At 37.0% G+C, this 22039-nt stretch overlaps 1 protein-coding gene across 1 annotated transcript in view; it reads right to left on the bottom strand.

Annotated features, from left to right (window-relative positions):
* WAPAL (wings apart-like homolog (Drosophila)) overlaps positions 1-22039 on the bottom strand; it is a gene marked incomplete at its 3' end in the record, with an annotated part of 63609 nt that overhangs the window by 5530 nt on the left and 36040 nt on the right. The window contains exons 4-10 of the mRNA XM_009700308.1: positions 17730-17825; positions 14560-14712; positions 14178-14314; positions 12046-12157; positions 6442-6669; positions 1399-1510; positions 300-397 (exon numbers count right to left, since the gene is read on the bottom strand). Of these exons, the coding sequence (XP_009698610.1) occupies positions 300-397; positions 1399-1510; positions 6442-6669; positions 12046-12157; positions 14178-14314; positions 14560-14712; positions 17730-17825 (936 nt within the window). The remainder of the gene's footprint in view (positions 1-299; positions 398-1398; positions 1511-6441; positions 6670-12045; positions 12158-14177; positions 14315-14559; positions 14713-17729; positions 17826-22039) is intronic.

The raw sequence follows: 22039 nt of genomic DNA, 5'->3' as shown, positions 1-22039 counted from the left end.
AAAACAACATCCATAAACAGCAGCTTTTTGTAGGCACTTAAGAAAAAGCATCATGTTAAATTCGATTATTCTTACCAAAAATACACTTGCAATGTTGTGCATACATACCAAAGGGTAAAAGAAATTTTAAAACAAACATTCTAGGAACACTGATAAACATCAGAAAGTTAGTATCTTCTATAAAAAATAATCAACATTTAGTGTTATTATGTAACTACATATTGAAAGAATGTAACATTGAAAAGGTCTGCTTTAGGAAAAGTGGTTTTCAGAAATGAAATGCATCTGCTCATACTCACACTTTCTAAGACCCGTAAACATCTTTCTGCACCCCATAACGAAGCAACCAATTTCTCTTCATTTTCATCACTGCTTAGGTGATCCACACATTCTTTAACTAAACAACAAAAAGAAGTTGTTTTCCACTATCAGTAAAAGGTCTTCAAAAGCTAAGCGTACAAACTAGCTAGCTACTCAGAGAGTTGCTATCGACCTTATTTTACACTTCACAAAAATCTAATACTAGTAAACAATGGTGAAGACATGATCAGCATTCCAAAGTTTTTCATTTCTCCAAGCAAATTAAAAAAAAAAACAACTTACAATTTTGTATTTACAAGTTTTGTGATTGTTGCCACAAATCACCTGTGTATTTTATTTTCTACTGACAATGAAGAGATTGTACAGCACATGACTATGCTCCTTAACTGTAATGCACTGTTCTGTAGAACAGAAAAAAGATACAGCAAGCACATTCTCCCCACACTTTACAAGTCTGAAACTGTGTGCAAGTTGAACGCTTCCATCTCTTCAATCCTTCCTTTGTCCACTCCTGTGCTTACTTAAGACCAAGCTTTATTCAGCTCAAGAATCCATTTTAGAAATGTCCCTTTTCCAATCTGTGAGATGCTGATCCAAAAAACCTATCCAAGACATATCTTTTTTAAAAAATAAGGAAACCAAAAAATGACCATTTCTTCTTGAAGGCCTGACTTCCTCTGGGATATTTAGTTAAAAATATCAAGCCTGAAAATAATTCTAGAAGACTCTAAAGGAGATCTTACTCTAGAATAAGCATGCTGTATGTGTGCTGTACAGAGATATGCAACACAGTAATCTGTATTCTGTCTAAGATTAAGCCATTTTTAATCTCACACATTATACACAATATTATACACATTCTGTTTAACCTTAAAACTACTTTCAATCCCACATGCAGCAGATTAAAGTCACTAATATTTCCCATTGACTTGATACCAAATCGTGTACTTTATTTTTAACATTGCTGAGAAAAACACATTTCTATTTTTAACCACAAAAAATGAACATTAAGAAAAACAAACATCTTAGTAAGATTTACTAATTTTTCACACTGTCAAAGCAGCATCTCCAATATACCTTTATCTACAATATGATCAAGACCACCTAGAAGTCGCAGTTCTTCTTTAAACCAGTCCCCAGCTCGTTTTGAGGTGAGAGACAGTAACGTCTCCATTGCCAAATGCCCGGTCTGAAAGAGTTAGGTTCCAGAATTAGTGAAATCATCATATGCAGCTGTAGCCAATATATCAAACCATACAAATACACGTCATACCGAATGCAGAAAACCAAAGCTAGAGGTTCTGAGTAGCAGGAGCAGCAGAGGGCGCAAGGATGGGCAGGGCAACGTTAACAAAATGACTCAGAACTCAGAAAAAGGTGCTTTGCCTTTTCAACTTTTCCTCCATTTTATTAATAACTTAGAAAACCCAAGCAGCCTTCCTTCATCTCTTTCTCTTGTTATCAAAAGAAGTGGAGGAAGGAAACAGACAAATCAGGAGAAAACCCAAGAAAAGCCACAGTGAACACTGGTTCTCTGTCTCCCAGATGCATTGGCTCTGCTGCTTGTAGAATACATTTGATTCTAACGTAGGTATTTTGTGGTTTTAATTTTGAACCCATAGAAGATCACTAAACTAAAACACTGTAGGAAATCTTACTATATTTACTGTTGGGTTTTGGTTTTGTTTTGGTTTTGTGTTTTTGTTTTTTTTTTTTTAAAAAAGAGGAATACATATCAAAATTCAACGACAGCAAAGGTAAGTTTACTCCCTACAAACACAAGTTGAAGAGATTTTAGGTGATTATCTTAGTTAATCCCCTGCAACATTTTTAACCAAAACTAACACCATTTATAACACAAAGACTGTAACTTGTTTTTCCAAATGCCTCTAATAAAAGGCAAATATAAATGACAAAACATATACATATGTATAAATTTACACCTACACAAAAGTGACCAGTATAGACTTCTGTAACACCTGGAAAACTCACAGGCAAATCTGGACTACTATAAGCCTAATAGTTTCATATATGGTACATAAATAGAACAATGAAAGGTCAGAAAAAAGCCATAAGATCTCATTAAAGCCAGCTGAATTTAACCACTCTCAAGTTATCTTCCCTCCCTGACATACCTGATTTGTAATGCTTCAAGGAGGGCTGTGCTTATTCCAAGCACATTCCAGCATGCCAGTTCAAACTTCAGCACCTCCTGGGAATACCAGTACTCACCAGGCTTGAGTAAACACCCCATTGTCTTGGAAAATCAAGTTATAAATCGTATGAGCCCCCCCAACATCTTCAGCTGCTTTCCTTGTTCTCAAAATACTGATTTCCAAGGAGGAAAAGAAAGTTGAAGATTAGTCTTGGTAAAGAAGAGGTTACCACCCAAAGTTAGTTATTCCCCTTTTTTGGGAGCAAGCTCTGCAGCACACTGTCACTGATGAGCATGGAGTTAGTAACCGCGTTTCTCCAACAAATGGAAGCGGCCTTGAATCATGAAAGTGTTGTGGGGGGCAAGAGAACACAAGCAGCAGCAAATCTACAATAGGTTGTTCATTCCTCTGTGACTCAGCAGCTTCTCAATTCCCCACCACAGACCAAACGAAGATAAAGCTGCAATTATGCCTGCAACTGTTGCACCACCTGGGAAACTGCCAACTACTTTTAATCGCCATCAGCATCTCATCGAGTCTTCCCACAGGAGGGAAACTAAACACACTCGGTTACTGAGTGTTCTCATCCCATCACTGGGAGATATAAGATTCAAAACCTCACACTTTTAAAAATTGTTCAGTTAAAAACACAATGCTAAAGGAGATGAGGATATTTTAAGCAATGGACAGAGAACTTCCATTCTGAAGCCAACTAAATGAGAAAGTGTTTTGAGGCAGGAGGGGAGAGCACCTGAAGACAGCAGTTTGACAGATCCCTAGCGCTCTGAAGCTTTCCCATCCTCTCCAGATGATTCCCTTCCCTTTTATAGATCGAGCTTGAAAATACTGTAACATGGGTATCTAAAATCATGCATAAAGTAAACCACATTGATAGAAGTTGATTAAAAACTCTCCTTAGAAATCTTAACGGCTACAAATGATATAGTTAACTTCCTAAATACCTTCACCATGAAAGCTCAAAGGACACACAATATTTAAAATATGGCGCTTAGTTTTCCACCAAAGGGCAATAAGACTTCAAAAAAACTCCAGCAGAATATAATTTGATATTTACACTTCTGGTCATAAGAACACAAATCTCAGTATTTTTATTTTTTTCTTAAATAAAATGAATCAAACTTGTAACCTTTTCATTTTGAGGAAAGTAATCCATTCTATCCAATTTTTATGTCAATTATTATGAAATTTTAATACCAAAGGGTCAAAATATGGTTCCCTTAAGCTTTCAGCCTTATGCTGTGAGTGAAAAACAGAATAACCTCTTTCACCAAGTGAAAAGAGAAGTCGCTTCTGAAGGTTTTCAGAGAGGAGCTAGCTGCAAGCATCAGCTACAGAGGGCTATGCTGACTGACAGGCAAGTGCCATTTGCTAGCATGAAGGCAAAGTTCTTCAGGTTTTATCTTCTTCTGAGCCAGGAAAAAAAAAAAAAAACCTAGAACAAATTCAACCCACAGAGAACTCCTTTTCAATTTCTAGGTTTACATTTTTAATGTTCCTAGCAGTCTAAACACAGAACCCTTTGAATACCTGTTTGAATACTCAAAAATTAGCCTGATCTAACTTCTAGATAGCCACACAAACAATATTGTCTGTGGAAAGAGATAGGCAGTATTGACCACCTTTCTTTGATCTGTGTAAGAATAAAAAAAAAAACCTGAAGGTGTAACCAGTTAGGCACAAACTGGCATTATCAAAACATCTGCTGCAATCCTTCTGTATCTCAGTGGATATGTCAGCGTCTGAAAAAGCACAGATCTTTTCTTTACCCCCAGAAGATTTGCATTTTTGTTAGCATTTTCTGCCTGTCATCTGTTACAAAACAGAGATTACTTATTGTATCTCATGACAGACATCTATGTGAAAGTAACTTTATCTTCTACACACAAAGTTCATTATTGTCTCAACTTACCATTGCTACTATCATAAATTGGAAGAGAACCTAATCATCTCATTTGGCTTGCATATATTCTTTAAACACTGTATGTCTCTAATTCTAGATGGTGCAGCTGGGAGGGAACCAGTTTCCATCTGTGAGGTACTACAGTATTCAACACATTACAACAGCTCGACATAATCTTAAGAAATAGAGATGCCTCAGAGAAAAAAAAAAAAGCAAGCCAGCTGCAACTGATGGCCTATGATATTACTCTTTACTCATGGACAACTTCCTCACAAGACAGAGTCCCTTTTGATATATCCTCTCCCTTTAAAACCCATGCCTAAGAAAACACAAGAACAGAATTACAGTTCATAAAAAACCATCAGGATAGTTCAGATTCTGAATATGAGAAAAGCTCCAATAGGAGACAGTGGCCTGTGTGGCTGGATGCTTTAGCAATGAGGAACCTGCACCAGCTGTTCCATGCTTAATAAAGGGAGCTGTCTTACATTTTATAGTGCAAAAGATATCCTGGCACTGAGGGACTGTCAGCTACGTGAGCTGCCTTCACTGAAATAAGACACTGATTACACCAATTCCTAGCTGATCACTACCTAGAGAACGAACTTCATTCTTTGTCCGTTTCTTCAGATTGTATCATGTGAATTCAGAGAGTAAGCTGGAAGTGGAGAAAATAATCTCAAATTCATTCTTTCTTTGCAGATTTCAAAGGCCAGAAAATTAATACAAACCCCTTACCTGCACATTTCGTAGGTTTGTAGGAAACAAACCTAAAACCGAAACAATTCTCCTTTGTCACCACAAACAGATTACCAAGATTAAGAATTGTGTCATCAACATTATCTTCTTCCCTCCAAATTTAGCTCTTTCTACTGCTACTAATACTGACTTTTCATACCAATTCAGCTATCTGTTCCGTAGCTAGAATTTTGGGATAAAAACCGAAACCAAACCCTTGCTAAACTGACCAAAAAATTCACGAAAACTACAAAAGAAAATGCCAGCTCCACAAGGAATACCATCTTTTAATCCAACCTAAAATGGAATACAATCTTAACTGCAGATTACTGGCAGGAGTTGGAACATTACTTGCAGAGATAAAAAGCTCACTTCATAAACGATAAATCAGAAGTGTCTCCTGTTGGGTGCAAGTATTACATGAAAAACGGCAAAAGCCTAGTAAGAATCTCTAAAATGTTAAAAGAATGTATTACAAGATGTCAAAAAAATAAGATCATACTAACATCTATTATACTGAAATATGGTGCAAGTAAAAAACACATGACTAATTTTTGCCATCTATGGCCACTCATCTAGTCAATCTGTCATCAACTCTTTAAATACACTCTTTTAAAAAGACTTGCAACTTATTCTTTATTTTTCAAGCTAGCTTGCTGTTAGCATCAAACCATGGTCCAATTTATTTGTAAACAAAACCAGTTCGCTCTCTTGCAGCTGAAGATACATTAATAAAAAACAAGTACGTTTGAGAAAGGAAGGAAAAAAAAAACCCATCCACCTTTATGGTAATCAACAGATCTGCCACCACACTTTGGGCAGAGAGAAATCAGTTCCTGTAGGACAGATTTTTATTTGAATGAATGGAAGAACCTGCACCACATTTTCAATTTAACCCACGATACTCTTATTCCCATATAGAGAATCCCTGTTGTTTGTGAACGTATATATATAATTTATGGAAAGAAACAACATCAAATAATCTAAACGTGGCCTTTAAACACATTGTTATTTAAAGTGTTACTTGTTTTTAATTGTTACCTTTAACTAGCTAAGCTTAGCAGGGGTGAATAGTGAATCAGACAGCTGAAGAACATCGTAACTTTATCCTACTAAAAGCCTTTTAGAAAGGAAATTTCAAATTTAAAGATGATACTTGCAGTGTAATCATATATACACAGAAGGTAAACAAAAAGTCATGACTCCTTAGCTGGGACATATGAGATTAAGGATGATTCTTACAAGTTCCATTTTATTAAGCATTCCACTACTGCCAAGGCTTTCAAATAAAAGCATGATACCCACCGTGATGTTTTCGAGATCAAGATGTTTGTTGTGAACAGTTTCACACAGTCTCCGAATTTTTTCCTTAATTTTATTCATGTCTTTTTCATTCAGCAGCTTGGCAGAAGAAGCATCTTGTTCCAATTCCAAAAGCCGTATCATCAGATCTAGACTAGCTCTGTCTAAATCCATGTTCAAACGATCTCTACTCAGGATGTACATTAGAGCTGCTGTACAAAGGGACAAATTCTTGGGTTGGAAGAGGAAAGGAAAAAAAAAGTTAGTTTTTAGTAATCATATTAGGCAGACCTTTTACAATTCTTAATAAATAAGCTGAAGATTTACAAAAGAAAAAGACTGACAAGTCCCAACCTAGGCTAGCACTTGCATGAGTACTTACTGTTGTACATAGATTCCTTCTAGTAAGTTACTAACGCATTCTCCTAACCGATACGACTAAGACATAAATCACTTAATACATTTACAAAATCCTAGTAGAAAAGCAGGGTTTTCTACTTTTAAGGGACTCAGTGATGCAGATAGAATAAGAAACAGTAAGTCCACTAATACAGGATTACAGAAGAGACAGATGGCAGGGGAACAAAGTGAAAAAGCACAGGGTACATGGCAAGGTAGGTGAACATTCTGATTCGATAGGATAAGCTGACAGGACCAGAAAATACAGATATCATGGGGATAGTGTTTGCATGTGAAGGGGGTAAACAAAAAAAAAACCAACAAAAAACAGCGCATGCTGACATATATTCCATTTCTGCCAAGCAGGTCTGTCACTCAATAGTTTCCCCAAACCTTTCCAGGATAAACACATTTAATTTCTGAGGGAATTCTGCCTTTTGGAAGTAGCCAGAGCACAAACTGCCCCATCCCCATCAGTCTTTAACAAGTAAATGTCATTATCTTGACCATCCCTATCTTACATAGAATTGGTGTATAGGGACCTCTTACTGGTTAAAGAATACTTAATCCTTCTTCAAGAAGGAATTAAATTTCATCTTCATGAGGATCCAGAAAAGCAAAGGCAGAAGGTGACTGTCAGGAAGGCACAAATGACAGTGAAGAGATGGGAGCAAAGCTATCTGTCCCTAGTGCTGGTAAGTACAGCACTTACACCAAGAGACTCATCTATCCAGGTGAGCTCCAAGCTATGGTAAAGAGGAGAAATGTTCATGGAGAACTGAGTTGTGCTGGGCATAATACTTTCAGAAATCTCTGACAATATCTGGAAGAAAAAAGAGCTGGGAGTGGGGGATGTGTGTGTGTGTCTTACTGAGTTCAGCTCTCGGGAATCAACACGCTGCATGCATCTATTCCAATTATTTTCTGTATAAAGTAAATAAAAAATTGAGATAAGCTAATTCTGGGATGCAAATGTTGTACAGTTCAACAGGAAAGAGCAGAGTTTCTGTATCATAGCAGATTAACATCTTGTTTAAAGTTCAACCAACCACCAAAGTGATCATTAGCTGCTTCTGTTTATTTCAGAAGCAAGTAACAATCATACCTGGTCATACTAAGCAGTATCAGCATTTCCAAAACAGGATTAGGCAGCTGATAGTCTATCAAAAGCTATGTTAAAACTCCTTCCTGTGTGAGTCAGGGAAATCCTCAGATGAATAAAGACTTTAGTCTGACTAACTACCAAAGATGCATTTGCAATACTGAAGGAACGAAGCAAGAGTTTCTAAATTGACATTATCTTTCATGAATACAACCTCAGGACACTGGATTGTTTAAAAAAAAATAAATAAATAAAATCTTAGCTGTGAGTATCACTACTCCAGCCTTATCAGATGTAAGGCAGAAAGCAATCTATGCGGCTTGTCTACACATACAGGATATACATTGTTTTCCAGGGTATACATTATTTTCCCTTTAACTTTCTCCAATAAACCTTGCAATTTTATCATTTTAATTACAGAAATTGTTTACTCTGGATTTACTTGCAACTGGTTTAAACTGCAAGAAGTTTCAGGTTCCTGGAAGAAGACTCTGTTCCTCCAGAGCAGCAGTTATTAAAACAGGACATAGGAGCACATGCATTCCAGAGAAACCCAAGGTTACTCCACTAACTGCTGCTCAACCAGTGTGGGACCTAATGAAGCAACATGTATGAAGAACTATTTTCTAGCGACCAGCATTATCTAGGTGAGCTTTCCAATGAAAAAAAAAAAGCTTAAGCCCCCAAAGGAGTTTCTATCAACTAGAGACTTTGCAGCAGTCCATAGAGGGAAAGTGCTGAATTTATAATCTGGGCTGCCAATATTTAGGCATTTCAAAAAGACAGAAACTGTTCTTAGAGGACTACTCAGAAATTCCTTACAGACACTCCAAAGTCCGATAAGGGCAATCCCACTCATTTTGTAAGCCTCTGTACCAAGCCCTTGCCTGTCCCAGGCTCCCTTCTTTGCAATCCAGCCGCCTTCCTGTTACACAGAGAGTAAGGGCTCTCCCGCCGCATAAGCTCTGTCAGCACTTCCCTTCAGACCTTCCACCCAGTTTTAAGATAATACTTAAGCGTGATCAGAAGGGACCCAAGCAGGGGACTAAGACAGTAAACGGAAGGTTTCAGGCTGCAGGAGAGCTGCCAGAAAAGCAAAAAGGAGCGGAGTAGCTACATGTAACAAGAACTGGGTTCCTGCAATAGCACCTATGCAGTAGGCAATCAGGCCAATAAGCCTCCAAATGCTGATGCGCAACAGGAGAAGAGTGATGTTGCAAAAGTAAGGCCCTCAAATGTGAATGATGCTTATGATGTGGAACAAACATGCTTCAGCTTCATGCCATTGATACAGGTTTTCTAAAATTCATTTTTCTTAGTCCCTATAGGCAAGTTGGTTTAATCTTGAAGATAACAACTCTACTTTTCGCTCTGATCATCTTTAAGTGTTAAAAGCAGTTAACCATGTTGTCCGAAGGTTATCTCATGTCCTACCATACACAGAATTCTGAGTTGAGAATGAGGGGAAAATTGTTAGTACAACTCATTTTTGATCCATATCCTCAAAAACCCAAACAAAACAAACAAACAAAAAAAAAACCCCAAAAAAGGCCAAACAACCCCGAACAAAACAACCAATGAACCCAATCAAACCCTCAAAATCCCAGTCTTACGGATTGTAGTAGTGAAGCTGTTTTTCTGAGTGGGCCTTTTTTTTCCCTGTTCTGTTCCTCAAGATGGTTAAAACACATTCGTTTTCCAAACAAATGTGGAGAGGAGAAAAAAGTAAAATAAATATAATTTGCTCTAGACAGAAATTGCATGGCATATCCAACTATGGAGTTGCACTCCATACTTCTACAGAATTCAGGAAAACATCCCAGTTGAACATATACTCCAGAAAGAGCAGACCGTTTACACCCACTCTCATCCTTGTCTTCCCTTGCTTGTTCTATTTATAATCCAGCCTGTGGGAACAGATGGTATTTGCTAGGGTTCAGCACTACATTTAATGCATTTTTTTTTTTAATTATTCACATACTGAAGACATTACAAAACCACATTTTTGTGCTTAACTACTGACAGCTATAACGAAAATATAATTTTTGTTTTAAAAATTAATAATACTCCAAAACCTTTAGAGCATAGCTGAAGAGACAAAGTCAGTTAAAAACTGAAACTGTAGCTTCAAGACGTATCTATAAGAAAAATTCAGTGGAACAAGTAATCTTCATGTTTCAGCCAACCACCTGACCACTGGGGCATAGCACAAGTAAGGTAACTGGTTATTTTGTTTTCCTTGCTGGTTAAAAAATACCTCTGCAACTGCTATTTGATATTCTTACGGAAATGGAAAAGTCTCCTACTTTCTCAGTCTATACTGCATTCGTTGTACTGATACAATGGAATGCACTCACATTTGTTTCCATTAGCAATGTCATTGTGGCAGTTTTCCTGACTCCAAAATACTTTAAAGAAAATATTAACAAAATAATTCTTCACACCCCCCCCCACCCCAGTCCTTGTTTATCCTAAACAGATTTGAGCCATGCAAGCAAAGCCTAGTTAGATTTATTATTCTTGAGTTACTTTGCACTGAGATTTAGTGGAGAAATTCCTATTCGTGTTGAACAAGTTAAAATTTTAGTGAAAAAACTAGTGAATGAAAGGACAGTATATAAGGACAGCAAGCTCATACAGAGAAGGTCACTGTTGAAGCATATATTGTCAGTAGTTAGAGCATATATTTTAGCATTTATTAATAGAAGTTTGATAAATCAGTAATTTTATAATACTGTATAACCTGTATCAAGAATACATTGTAACTATATTAAAACATTAACTACCTATTATTTTTTTCCTGACAAAAGGGAGCATTTCATCAAATATACTGAAAATAGTGAATATAATCAATGCTTTTTGTTACTGCAGACTAATAATAGCATGCAATTTCCTTTTGAACTGTATGTGCTAGTTCTTTTGCAAATGAAGGAATAATGGTAACTGTTTAAAGACAGACAAAAACGCACTGAGCAAGCTTGTACATTTTCCAAGGAACTGTAGCTGTCCTCTGCAGATCTCCTGCATCTCAGTGGTGGCAACTGTCTTAAATAGCATGACTATACTTTCCTTATTTCTAGTATCACTTGGCACTATTTTGACAGCTCAGAATTACTGAGTGCACTGAACCTGGTGCCTATGTTTTACAGTTCGCCATTGCTAATTTTTGAGGGAGACAGAAAATAAGCTATTTTTCTAAATTAATCAGTTAAAGCTCTACAGCTTTTTCCCCCACCCCCAGTAAGATGCCAAATACAACCTCTTAAATGTCTACTTCTGTGGGCGCAAAGTTTTTTTCTGCATTGTATGTCATTCTTCTAGAGCTATTAAATAAAAGTAATAAACTTGACTGGATATACATATCTACTACCTACTTCAAACATTTCCCATGTTCAGCTTTTGTAAACAATACCTCAAGGGATACCCCAGAAAGGCACGGTTCCTAACCGCTGGAAAAATAATATCCAGCTGCAAGAAGTATTTTCTATTACAGCTAAATTGAACTTGTAAAGTTGCTAAGAAGGAAAACCCAAACTGCTTCAAGTTTTTAAACTCTCGGGCCATGTTACCATAAGTAGTTAGAATTTACCTTTCCTAGATTTATCCTAGAACACAGTGCATACTCAAGGCATCCCAGAACTGCAACTACAGCACTGCTCAGGGAGACAAGCACAGGACAGGAAAAGTGCCCCACAACAGATACAGAGAAGGCAGCAATTCACATACAAGTCTAAAGACGAGCACTTAGAGCCATCTTTAAATACAAGGAAAACAGATTCCTTTCAAATGTATCTTATTTGAAGGAAATTATAAATACAACAATAAAACTATTTTCAAAAGCTTCAGAGAAGACAAATAGCAGCCAGTTTTTTTAAAAAGCTTAAATGATTTTTTGAAAGAATTTCCAAACTCAGAAGCACATAAACAGTTTAAGGGGAATTTGCAGGTGCTCTTATTTTTCACTTTGCTACAGATTTCTAAAATGGAGCTACTGATCCCAGATGCACACTATTCTGGATGCTTGACCTTGAATTACATGTACACAAAATTCATACACAGTAGACAGGTATCATCATACTGTAATGAAACACACAATGTATCCATACCTGATGGTGTTGGGAATCATCCAGTGTTTTGAAAACCATGGCTACCATCCCATGTGCTCTCAGATGCATTCGGAAGCTGGGCATGGCGCACTTTGTCGCCAAGCTGATTACACTAGAGAAAATTATTTCTGGATTAGAACAACTAAAATGAACGTATTTACAAAAATGGCAGATAAACAAGCCTACAAAATATGAATGACCATATACTTCACAGCCTGACAAACTCTGTCAGTATGTTTCTTCTAAAATTTGTATAGGTCAAGTTTGTATCTGGTGAAGACAGCAGCATTTTATTCAACAGTTGCTTATCAGCATCAAACTATGTCTGTTTTATATTAAGGCTGGCTAAAAAACAGGATTTGAAAGGGTACCCTGAACTTGCTTCTTTCAAACAAAAGTCGAAATAATTTCAAATAGTTGAATTGAAAGTAAAATGTTTATGGATTAAGCACAAATATCTGATTTAGAGGCACAGGAGAGCTTATTATGGATCAGGCATTATCAGAAATTATAAACGTGAGCTTCCATCACTAAGTTATCTACCTAATTGACTGATTAGTCCCGCTTATGCCTGACAATACTTTTACAAAAAACCCAAACATTTTCAATTATTTATTGCTGCATTTATGGTAGATGGAAACACTATAGATTTCAGGAAAAATCTCACAAATATATTAGTCTAATCAGTGATAAGTATAACAGTTGTATTTTTAAAATGGAAGTCTTCCCCTAGTTTTATTAGCAAGCTGCCTGCCATTCTAGCACAGTGCAACATACAGACTATTAAAAATATATTGCTTTTAAACGTGGAATAATGTGGGAGTGATTCTGCAATCAAATCTTCCACGACTACTGAGGAATCTTATTATAAAAGATTCATACAGTATGGTGTTTAAAGAACAAGTGGTCTTTCTGTCTCCAATCACAACAGCACCAGTCAGAGCTTACCTACCAGTTTCTGATTCTTTTACGTCTATTCCTATCCTTACACATTCATTTCCTTTGGAAAAATACTTTTCTTTTAATTTGTTAACTGAAAGAAAAAATTTTTATGGTGTTTATACAAGTTACATTTCATTATATAAATTTGGAAAGTAAAAAAGTCAGTTTAAGATCTTATGAAGCTTGCCACACGAGCAAATTAAGTGCACTCGATATGAAAAAGACTTCTTAACTGTCATTATGGTATTAATTTATTCTTACCAAACTGGATAATAGATTTCTTGTGTTTATATTCCAGCAACAATATTCATTGCTAGTTTTTGAGGAACATGGAGAATAAATCTTTAAAATAGCTCTGTTAAAAGAGTATAAAGCTTTTTCTCATCCATGGTCAAATCTCAAGTAAAGTGTCCTCATCACCTGTCTCTGTGGATTCAAGCTTTTCCTTCTCTACCATTTTAGTTTTGCTAAACAGAGAAGAAAATTTACAAGTATCTATTAAAAAAAAAAGATTACTACATGGTTACAGAACATCATTCAAATTAGTTTTATGTCCAGGGAACGGACATCAATATTAAGTCAAACTTTTTCAATGCAAGACTAACATGTTTGATACTAACTTTGCAATAATGTGTAACTTGAATATTCAAGAATGCAATGAGTAGTTCGAGACAACTTAGGGAAGCTTCCAATTAATACCGAGGCTACAATACTTCCAGTGCACACTAGCTATATTATTTCTCAACAGAAGATAAAGAACAGGCGGTTGGAGTTAACCAGTATCTCAATATTACATTAGTTCTAGATTATAGCCAGCAAACTTTCCAGTCTTAGGTATTTTATTTTAGAATTTAATTTTGCATTAAAAAACAGAACAGACATTGTACATAAGATTGCACTAAACAAAGAAAAGTTACGAGAAAATATTTTTTTTAATTTACAGCAAGGAAAACAAGTGTGTTGAAGATGTCTGTTACTGCACAATTTTCTATTTCATCTTCCTAGTCGTACTACTTTTGATTATTCACAATGTATCATTTTGATTATTATTTTCCAATTTTATTCTTTATAGCAGAAGTGCTAGGTAACTACCCAAACAACATTTTAAAGCATGGTAATTTCATTGATGAATATTTAGTTCACTCTCTCTTTTAAATACAAGTTCAGTGTTTTAGATTAGGATATCTTACCTAAGGCAACGTGTGTTTAGGGGCTGATTGCTCTTCAATCCACTTAGCAAGTACTCAATATCATCTGTGAACTCTTGATTTTCACCAAATTCCACTACATCATTGAAGTGCTTTACATGCTGAACAACAGTGTATAACTGGAAGAGACAGATATATTGACCTAGGTAAGTTGCTCTTGGGATTGATTACAACCTTACCAAATACAGTTTAAACTCTATTCAGTTTTGAGTGCAAGGAAACATTAAGAAGTTAGTGAAGGCCATTCAACTATTTAGACAGAAATATTTTTAATAGGAAAGCCAAATTTCATTTTGACACTGCTCCTTCAGTACTTAGGATTACCGATAATTCTTTATCTTAAAAATTTGTTAAGAATACTTACTTCTTTGTCTTCTTTCCTACATTTCAATGCAGTTACTATCTCTTGATAGGGCTGAGTAGGTATTGTCACAGTTTTTATCACTTTGGGAGGTGGTGCAGGAGCCTTAAAAACTCCATCATCTTTATGAATTGCCTCCTTTGAAGATAGCCTTACCTATTAATAAGAAAGTGCTAAAATGGGCAGATGTTTTGAGCATGTAAACATACACTAAATACATCAGGAAACAGTACAGGTGTGCAATTGTCAAACTCACATTCTGGGACTATTTAGTCCTTGCCTTACACTACCAAGATGTACCTAAGCTAGGTGATAATGTACCTGCTCTCAAAAAAAAAAAATAAATCCAATGTGTCGGAAGTTATATGCATTTTTAAATACAAAAACCAGTTCTAAGTAGTCAGGAAAGCTCCAGTGGAATTCTAAAACTAAAAAAAAAGAAGAAAAAATAGTAGTCCTTTACACTGGTGCTTAAGCTTTAGGGTAAGTAAACCAAGTTCAGTGTTTAAAAACAATTACTTGTTGATACTTACAGGTATCTTACCCCCTTACACTAGAGCTTCCAGTACTAAACTGGATGCTATACTGAACCATCATTAAGTACACGGGTCTGTATATGAGCACAGCACTGAGCAATCACTGTCTCAACATAGCCTGACCTGAAAAACTCTGCGCCTACTCTTCTCATCTCTAACTACTGGAGGCTACGGCACTACTGCACTCAGGGTGTAGCTATCAGAAAACCGACCTCTCCAAACCTGATACTCCAAACTGTATTTTGCCTGTAGGTATAGGTATAAGACTACCAATATAAATTTTGTAGCACCATAAAAAATTGCCACACAGAGAAACAGCAGAGGCATGCTGCATGCCTCAAACAGGTAGAGTATTCTCCGTACACGGGCCTTATTCATATTTGTGGTGTTAATATTTTAGGAACAACATATCATAGCACAAAATACAGCAAAACCTATTCTGAGCTTACAAGAGGTAGTAGAGAACTTGATGCCAGGTCTAGAATAACTACTGTCAAGTTTCCACAGCCATCTTAGTTAAGTATTACAGGTTTCTCCTCAACCTACTCCTCTATTAGTTTGAGGCTACTACAAGCTTATCTTCAGATTACTTCTTCGGCACAAATTCAAATGTGAAGACAAACTACAGAAAACAAGGCATACAGGAAAAAGACCTTCAAATGCCAAATTCTAAATGTACACGTGCCAGTGGTCATTTACTCACCCTCCATCTCTAAGTAACATCATCTACTTAGTTTCCTTACAGAGAAAAGTGAGATTTTTTTTTTTTAAAGCATGGCTGAAAAAAATAGAATTTATATGCAGGCACAGAGGATGCATTAACTGCTATTTACTCCAGTGGATATTTTGAGAGAAAGCCCTCTTGTGCATTGTACACTGACAGTCAAAATTAAAATATAAGCCAAAACAATCTGCTATATTACTGGAGTATTCTTCACATGCTGCCTCTACCACTGTGCAGTACTTCAGTATTTGCTCACTTAGGCTCCAGCAGCAAAGTGCTAATAAACCACCCTGAAAAGCTGGTTTAGAGCACATACTGAAGACTCTGATCTTATCAGTCTGTGAACACAAGAGATCCACTGAAGTACCTCATCCAAATCTTGGTTAATGGCTTCCTCTTCAAAGCAAATTCCAAGGGGGCTTGGAGAGGCCATAAGAGAGAGTACTTGGCATAAGCAGTTTGCATGCTATGGATCTCTGTAAACCTAAGACAAATTTATCCAGATCTTCAGGTAATATATTTCTACAGGAGTTAAAGAGGCAGGATCATCTGCGCAGGGATTACCACTGAACATTTGGATCAAGGCTCATTTATCTTGTAACTCTTACATTTTAATCATACACACATAAATCAAGGTTAAAAAAAGTGACTGAAGTAACTTCAGACGTACATGGTAACGTGAGGAGCAGATATAAACAAATTCCTCTAACAGGTTGGTCCAGCCAAACCTCTGCCATATTCCTGAATTAATATTTTGATGGTTCCAGTTATAAAGTGGAAGTTTGAGAGAAGACAAAATGGTTTGTCTTAATGTGAATGATTCAGACATTTTCCTATCCTGAAGAAGATATATTCAAAGGAAACGGTCTCAAGTTGTGCCAGGGGAGGTTCAGGTTGGATATTAGGAAGAACTTCTTCACTGTAAGAGTCATTAAGCATTGGAACAGGCTCCCCAGGGAGGTGGAGGACTCACCATCCCTGGAGGAGTTCAAAAAAACGTTTAGATGTGGCGCTTCGAGACAGGGTTTAGTGCGTTTAGTGGGCATGGTGACATCAGGTATACGGTTGGACTTGATGATCTTTGAGGTCTCTTCCAACCATAATGATTCTATGATTCTATGAAAGTCTGTTTGAGAAGACTCAGACAAAAATCTATCTTTAAGTTAGCTATCAAAGTACTTCACAAAAATCAGTATCAATACAAAGATTCAGTAAGCTACAAAAGCTTCAGTTCAAATGCACACAATTTAAATTGAGAAAGGGGTTTAAGAGAAACACATATATAAGCCCAAGACCCTGGATTCTCAGGGCCTCAAACAATTACCTTAAGCCTCGGAACAATCACTGATTTTTCGACAAACAGGTTACTTTAAGAACTGGTTTCACCTTTTGTCTATGTTTGGTAGATATGCTTATATCTGATTCATACTAGCATTTCTGGCCATATACAGCAAATTTTGTTTCTTTCATAGTGTCTGAAGACTCAAGTCAGCAATTCACAACACTCCATTAGAAAGCAAAAATAAATGAAAAATCTCTATTTAAGTTTTTCCTTTTTGACCCGCAACTTGCAGATTTCTATGGATATTAGCAAGTTAATCCTAGGGGTTCTCACAAAAGATGAAACGCGAGTCCGCCGTTAGAAAGCTTAACTTCAGCAGATTAGGAAACATAACTTGAGTGAAGTTTTTTTTTGTATCTGTATTTGAAATGATGTGGAAGATCCCATTCTAGAGTATTTCCACTGACAATTTCTTTCCTATGGAATACCCAATGGCTCACATCACAAAGTGGACTTAATTCTGAATTACTGTGACATTACCAGATATCAAGAACTTGAGTTTCAAAAAGTATCAGTGAGTCTTAGAAGGAGACTTACTAAACCTGAGTCAAAAACCAAACAGTCTACTTACTGGGACACTGGGAGTTTTCAAAACTGGTGGTGCTGGCAGAGCCTCTGATTCTGGCTGGTTCCAGTGTCTAGCATTATATACAGCTTTTGTGGGAGACTAAAGATAAAAATAAAAGTTATTTTTTAAGCAAATCTACCAGTAGTCACTATACACTTCAAAAATTACGGTAGCAATAATGTAGCCAAAGAAGTAAAATGAGCTTCATTTTCCCCCCTTCTGTATTCCCAGCAACACAAGTCCTCATTATCATATATATCATAAAACCTGAAAGACCTTGAAGCATCTGATGGTTTTAAAGACAGGCAGAACCATTCAAATGGCAAAAGACATGATGCGTACATATTTCAAGAATTTTTCAGTTTTTCCATTTCTTAAATTTTTTCAAAACCAAAAGGTTTACAACCTTCCTATAGACAAAACCAGACACCTATGGGGAAAAAAATGTTAGCAAACACCATATCAGTAGAATCAAAATATAGAATTGATATAGACTTGAATGCCTGGAGGAATAGAAAACACTCAAATGAAATGTCTTAATCAACACTAATAAATTAAGAAGTCTTTTTATTCTTCCTCCTCAAAAAAAAATGTGTCAAGGTAAATCAAAATGCATCAAAATTTACTGAATTTTTGGGAAATACAATATAATTCTTAGAGGAAGCAAAGACAGAATTAAGTTTCTAGCACCTGAGTTTACTAATCTAATTGCATAATAATATTCCAGGCTAATATATCATTACAATTTTCACAATTTCACCACATGCCATATATTGTGTAAGTTGTATAACCACATACCTCCTTACATATACTTATATAGCATTTTAAACATGAAAAGAAGTATTAAAAAAAAAATAAGTTGGGCATTAAAAAAAAAAGTCTGTCAAAATATAACGTATCAACTATTTAAAACAGCTACTGGCTCACATACAGCCCACAGAGGGGCTACGTGTAGCAAACCTAGCAGTACCACCTATGGATTTAACATCACTCTATGAAGCATAACAAGGTTTTGGCATGTCAAAAGCTAGAAAGGAGATTTTGTAAGTCAAAGAGTTTCTGTATTACTGTTAAAACTCTACCATCCTGCATCCTTCCATTCTTTACAAGAAGAGAAAGCTCTGACTAACAAGACTTTAAAGAATATTAGCAGAATGAAAATCTCAGCTATGAGTTTTCAGAGCCCAAAAGACCTGTCAAACACTAAATCATTTTAGTTTCCAGACAAGAGAAAAGCCTTTTTCCCTCCTACAGTGAGCTTTGATGTGGTTGTAAGAAACTTAACTTAGTTAAGCAAAGATCCAGTGAGTATTTTCTAGATACTCACTTTTTTTTTAAAAAAAATTACTCACAACTGTCCCACTAATTATCTCAGTGCATACTTAAGACTGGGAAGAGAGGGTGTAAGTTTCTGGGTGCCACATCCTCGTATATGGGATAATTCAAGGAAATACAGCACTCTCAAGTAACCAGCATGAAAGTACAGCATGTATTTAATATCAGTTTCAGCTGATGCATAATTCTTCTTAACCTTGCAGGGAAGTTTTAACTACTGCAATTCTGACACCAGTGTACTGCATTACAGCTGCCAGAAGTCCTGTTAACATAGGATATTCTTTATTAATAGTCCCAAATCTCAGTTATAGTCTCAAATAGTATTCTATCCCTGCTTAAAGGATACCAGTACACCAATACTCCTTTATTCCTGCCTGGGAGCTATGTGCTGCACAGAAGCTTTTCAGGTCTCTGCAACAGCAGTATCAGGTTCAGTGCACCAAGCAGGGAGACGCCACTGGGAGATGCAACCCACACAACAAGACCCCAGATTTACGCCATTCTCTCCGCTCGATGCAGGAACAACGAGGGCACAGACCAAGGCAGGCGCTGCTGCTGCAGGACTCCCATTTTGAGGAACTTCAAGGGAAGAGCGTGCCATACTCGCTGCCCCAGCACACCAAGCCTCTGCCTGTGCCCCACCTGTACGTTCCTTTTTCTTCAGGCTCTGTTCTCCGTGAGGAACCAAATGCAGCCCTTGTAGGGTGTGGGGGGAGCAGGGTCACACCGGTGTTCAAGCTCATCGTACTCAGCGAGGCAGCAGCTGGGCTGGGTCCTGGCCGACCGCGCGACAGGAACGTCTGCAGTCTTGGCTTTTCAAAATTTATCGCCTCTGTTGCGTATGTATGCATACGGCAAGGAAGCACAGATGACAGAGATCAAGTTCAGTGCTTCGATATGGAATAAGAACAAAGTACACAAACAGCTGTGCCAGCATAATCGAAAGGTCCATTATTGTGTTTTCTTCAGCAGAGAGCAACAGCTGATGCGTAGGAGAGAGTTCAATAGGGCAAACATGTAATGACAATTCTTTCTAAATACTCAAGGCTCAGAGGCTTCTCGAGTCAAAGATGCCATCCTTTTCATTTAGCAGTCAAAAAATGGGCTTTTCTTCCCTGATTTTCCTTAATCCCTTACTAAATCAAAGTGTTTTGTGACAAGGCACTTTACAGCTTGCTTAGGCACCACCAGTGCAATATAAAAGAATGTCGCATTTTATGTAAGAAACCAAGTAATGCCACCAATAACTGCCTGTTCCAAGAAATGAGGAAGTCTTCGTTCAATAGCTCTCTTGTAACAGAACCTAAACTGTAACTGAAAACGGTAATTCTTTAAAACCTCAAATATCCATGGAAGGTTAGTTTTAGCCACTATCCCTTGTAGCATGTTCCACTTTTAGATCAAAGTAATTCTGCCTGTGATTCCACGCCTTCCCAGTAATATTTCATTAGACAGTGGACACTGCTCCCCAGTATCCCTACCATCTGGTCCAGTATCCCGTCTCATGCTGATTGCACGCAGCTCAACCACCAAACACACCTGCAAAAATCCAACACTGCTTTCCAAAGAAATACATTCTAATCAGTTCTAACACACTACGCAGAGAATTTGGAGCCTCTCTCACAATTCACACAGACATGGCAAATACATCCCTCTGACCACCTCTTAAAGCAAGCTTCACATTTTCCCTTGCAACACAAAACAAAGATGAATTTCCAAAACAATTGCAAAGAAACCACACCAATACTGATCAATCAGGAAGCACTGTGCAGACTTGCTTTAGATTACCACGTGACAGAACGGAAGCCAGGAAAAGTACCAAAGATCAAATGAATGCTAGTGAACAAAGACTTTTAAGAAGGGCTTGATCACAAAAAGCAAAGGGGTTGGTTTGGTTTTGGTGTTTGTTTTTTTTTAAGGCAACTCAAATGCTTGTGATAACAAGCCCCCCTGAAGAAGCAACACTGATATTTAAGCAGCAGTAATTTAAGAAATTGACTTACTTTCTCTTAAACACAAGACAACCTTGCAATTATTCAAATAATGGAGACTTTTAAGAATTCTTCCTCTCAGGATTAATTTAGAATAGATGCAAGTGGAAGTACATCACTCCTTTGAATTCTATGTTCGTAAGGCAACTAAGTTCTGCAATATTAATCAGCTGTAAGAGCTTCTGCTGAACAGCAGAAGAGTTATCCTTTTATCATATGTACAGAACTGACAGCTGTTTACACACAGATAGATGTCTGAAAGCGTGCAAATATTCCAGTGAGGGTATAAAGCCTATTGCACTGTGGGACTCTGCATGTGGTTCTAGGGGGTGAACTGAGATGCAAACCCAGAACTAATGCTGAGGATTTTACAAAACGCATAGGGCTGTCAGTTTTACAAGATCATGTCCAAATGGCATCAACTATGGGACATGCTTAACCTCACAGAACTATTCATAATGGACTGTCTCTTTTGAAAAGGTAAAGGAATGAACATCCATTCAGAGCAAAGAACAAGAAATGATGCTTCAAAACAGGAAGATGGAATATCAGTTCAGCACAGGCTGAGCCATGTGTATATAACACCAAAAAAAGTTAATTTGGACTCCAGCTAGGATAGCAGTTTCCAACAGCAGTTAAAAAAGAGGCAAACCAGGACCATTTATTCAGTGTTCAAAATGTGAGCCGAATCTCCATTATTTGGATCACAGTAGCAGATTAGTGCCAATAATTCACCTCTGGGTGCCACAGACGACTTAATTGTGAGTTGCTGTACCATTTAATGCAGTACAGAAAAAACATTATGCATGCACATAGCTAGACAACTACAAGTTGTTAGTCAGACAAGGTTGAAGGGTACCAGCAGCAGACAACACAATAAGCAGGGGGAAAAAATTGTCACTGAAGCTTTTCTTGCATCAGACTTCTGAAGAACTGCAAAACGTTTTTTCTTCCCTGAAGTTCAAAAGGAGGCCTACAGGGCAGAAC

Source organism: Cariama cristata, unplaced genomic scaffold, assembly GCF_000690535.1.
Source record: "Cariama cristata isolate BGI_N322 unplaced genomic scaffold, ASM69053v1 scaffold5905, whole genome shotgun sequence".
Lineage (NCBI taxonomy): Eukaryota > Metazoa > Chordata > Aves > Cariamiformes > Cariamidae > Cariama > Cariama cristata.
Note: the sequence above shows the minus strand (reverse complement) of the source record. Positions and strands in the feature narration are given on the sequence as shown.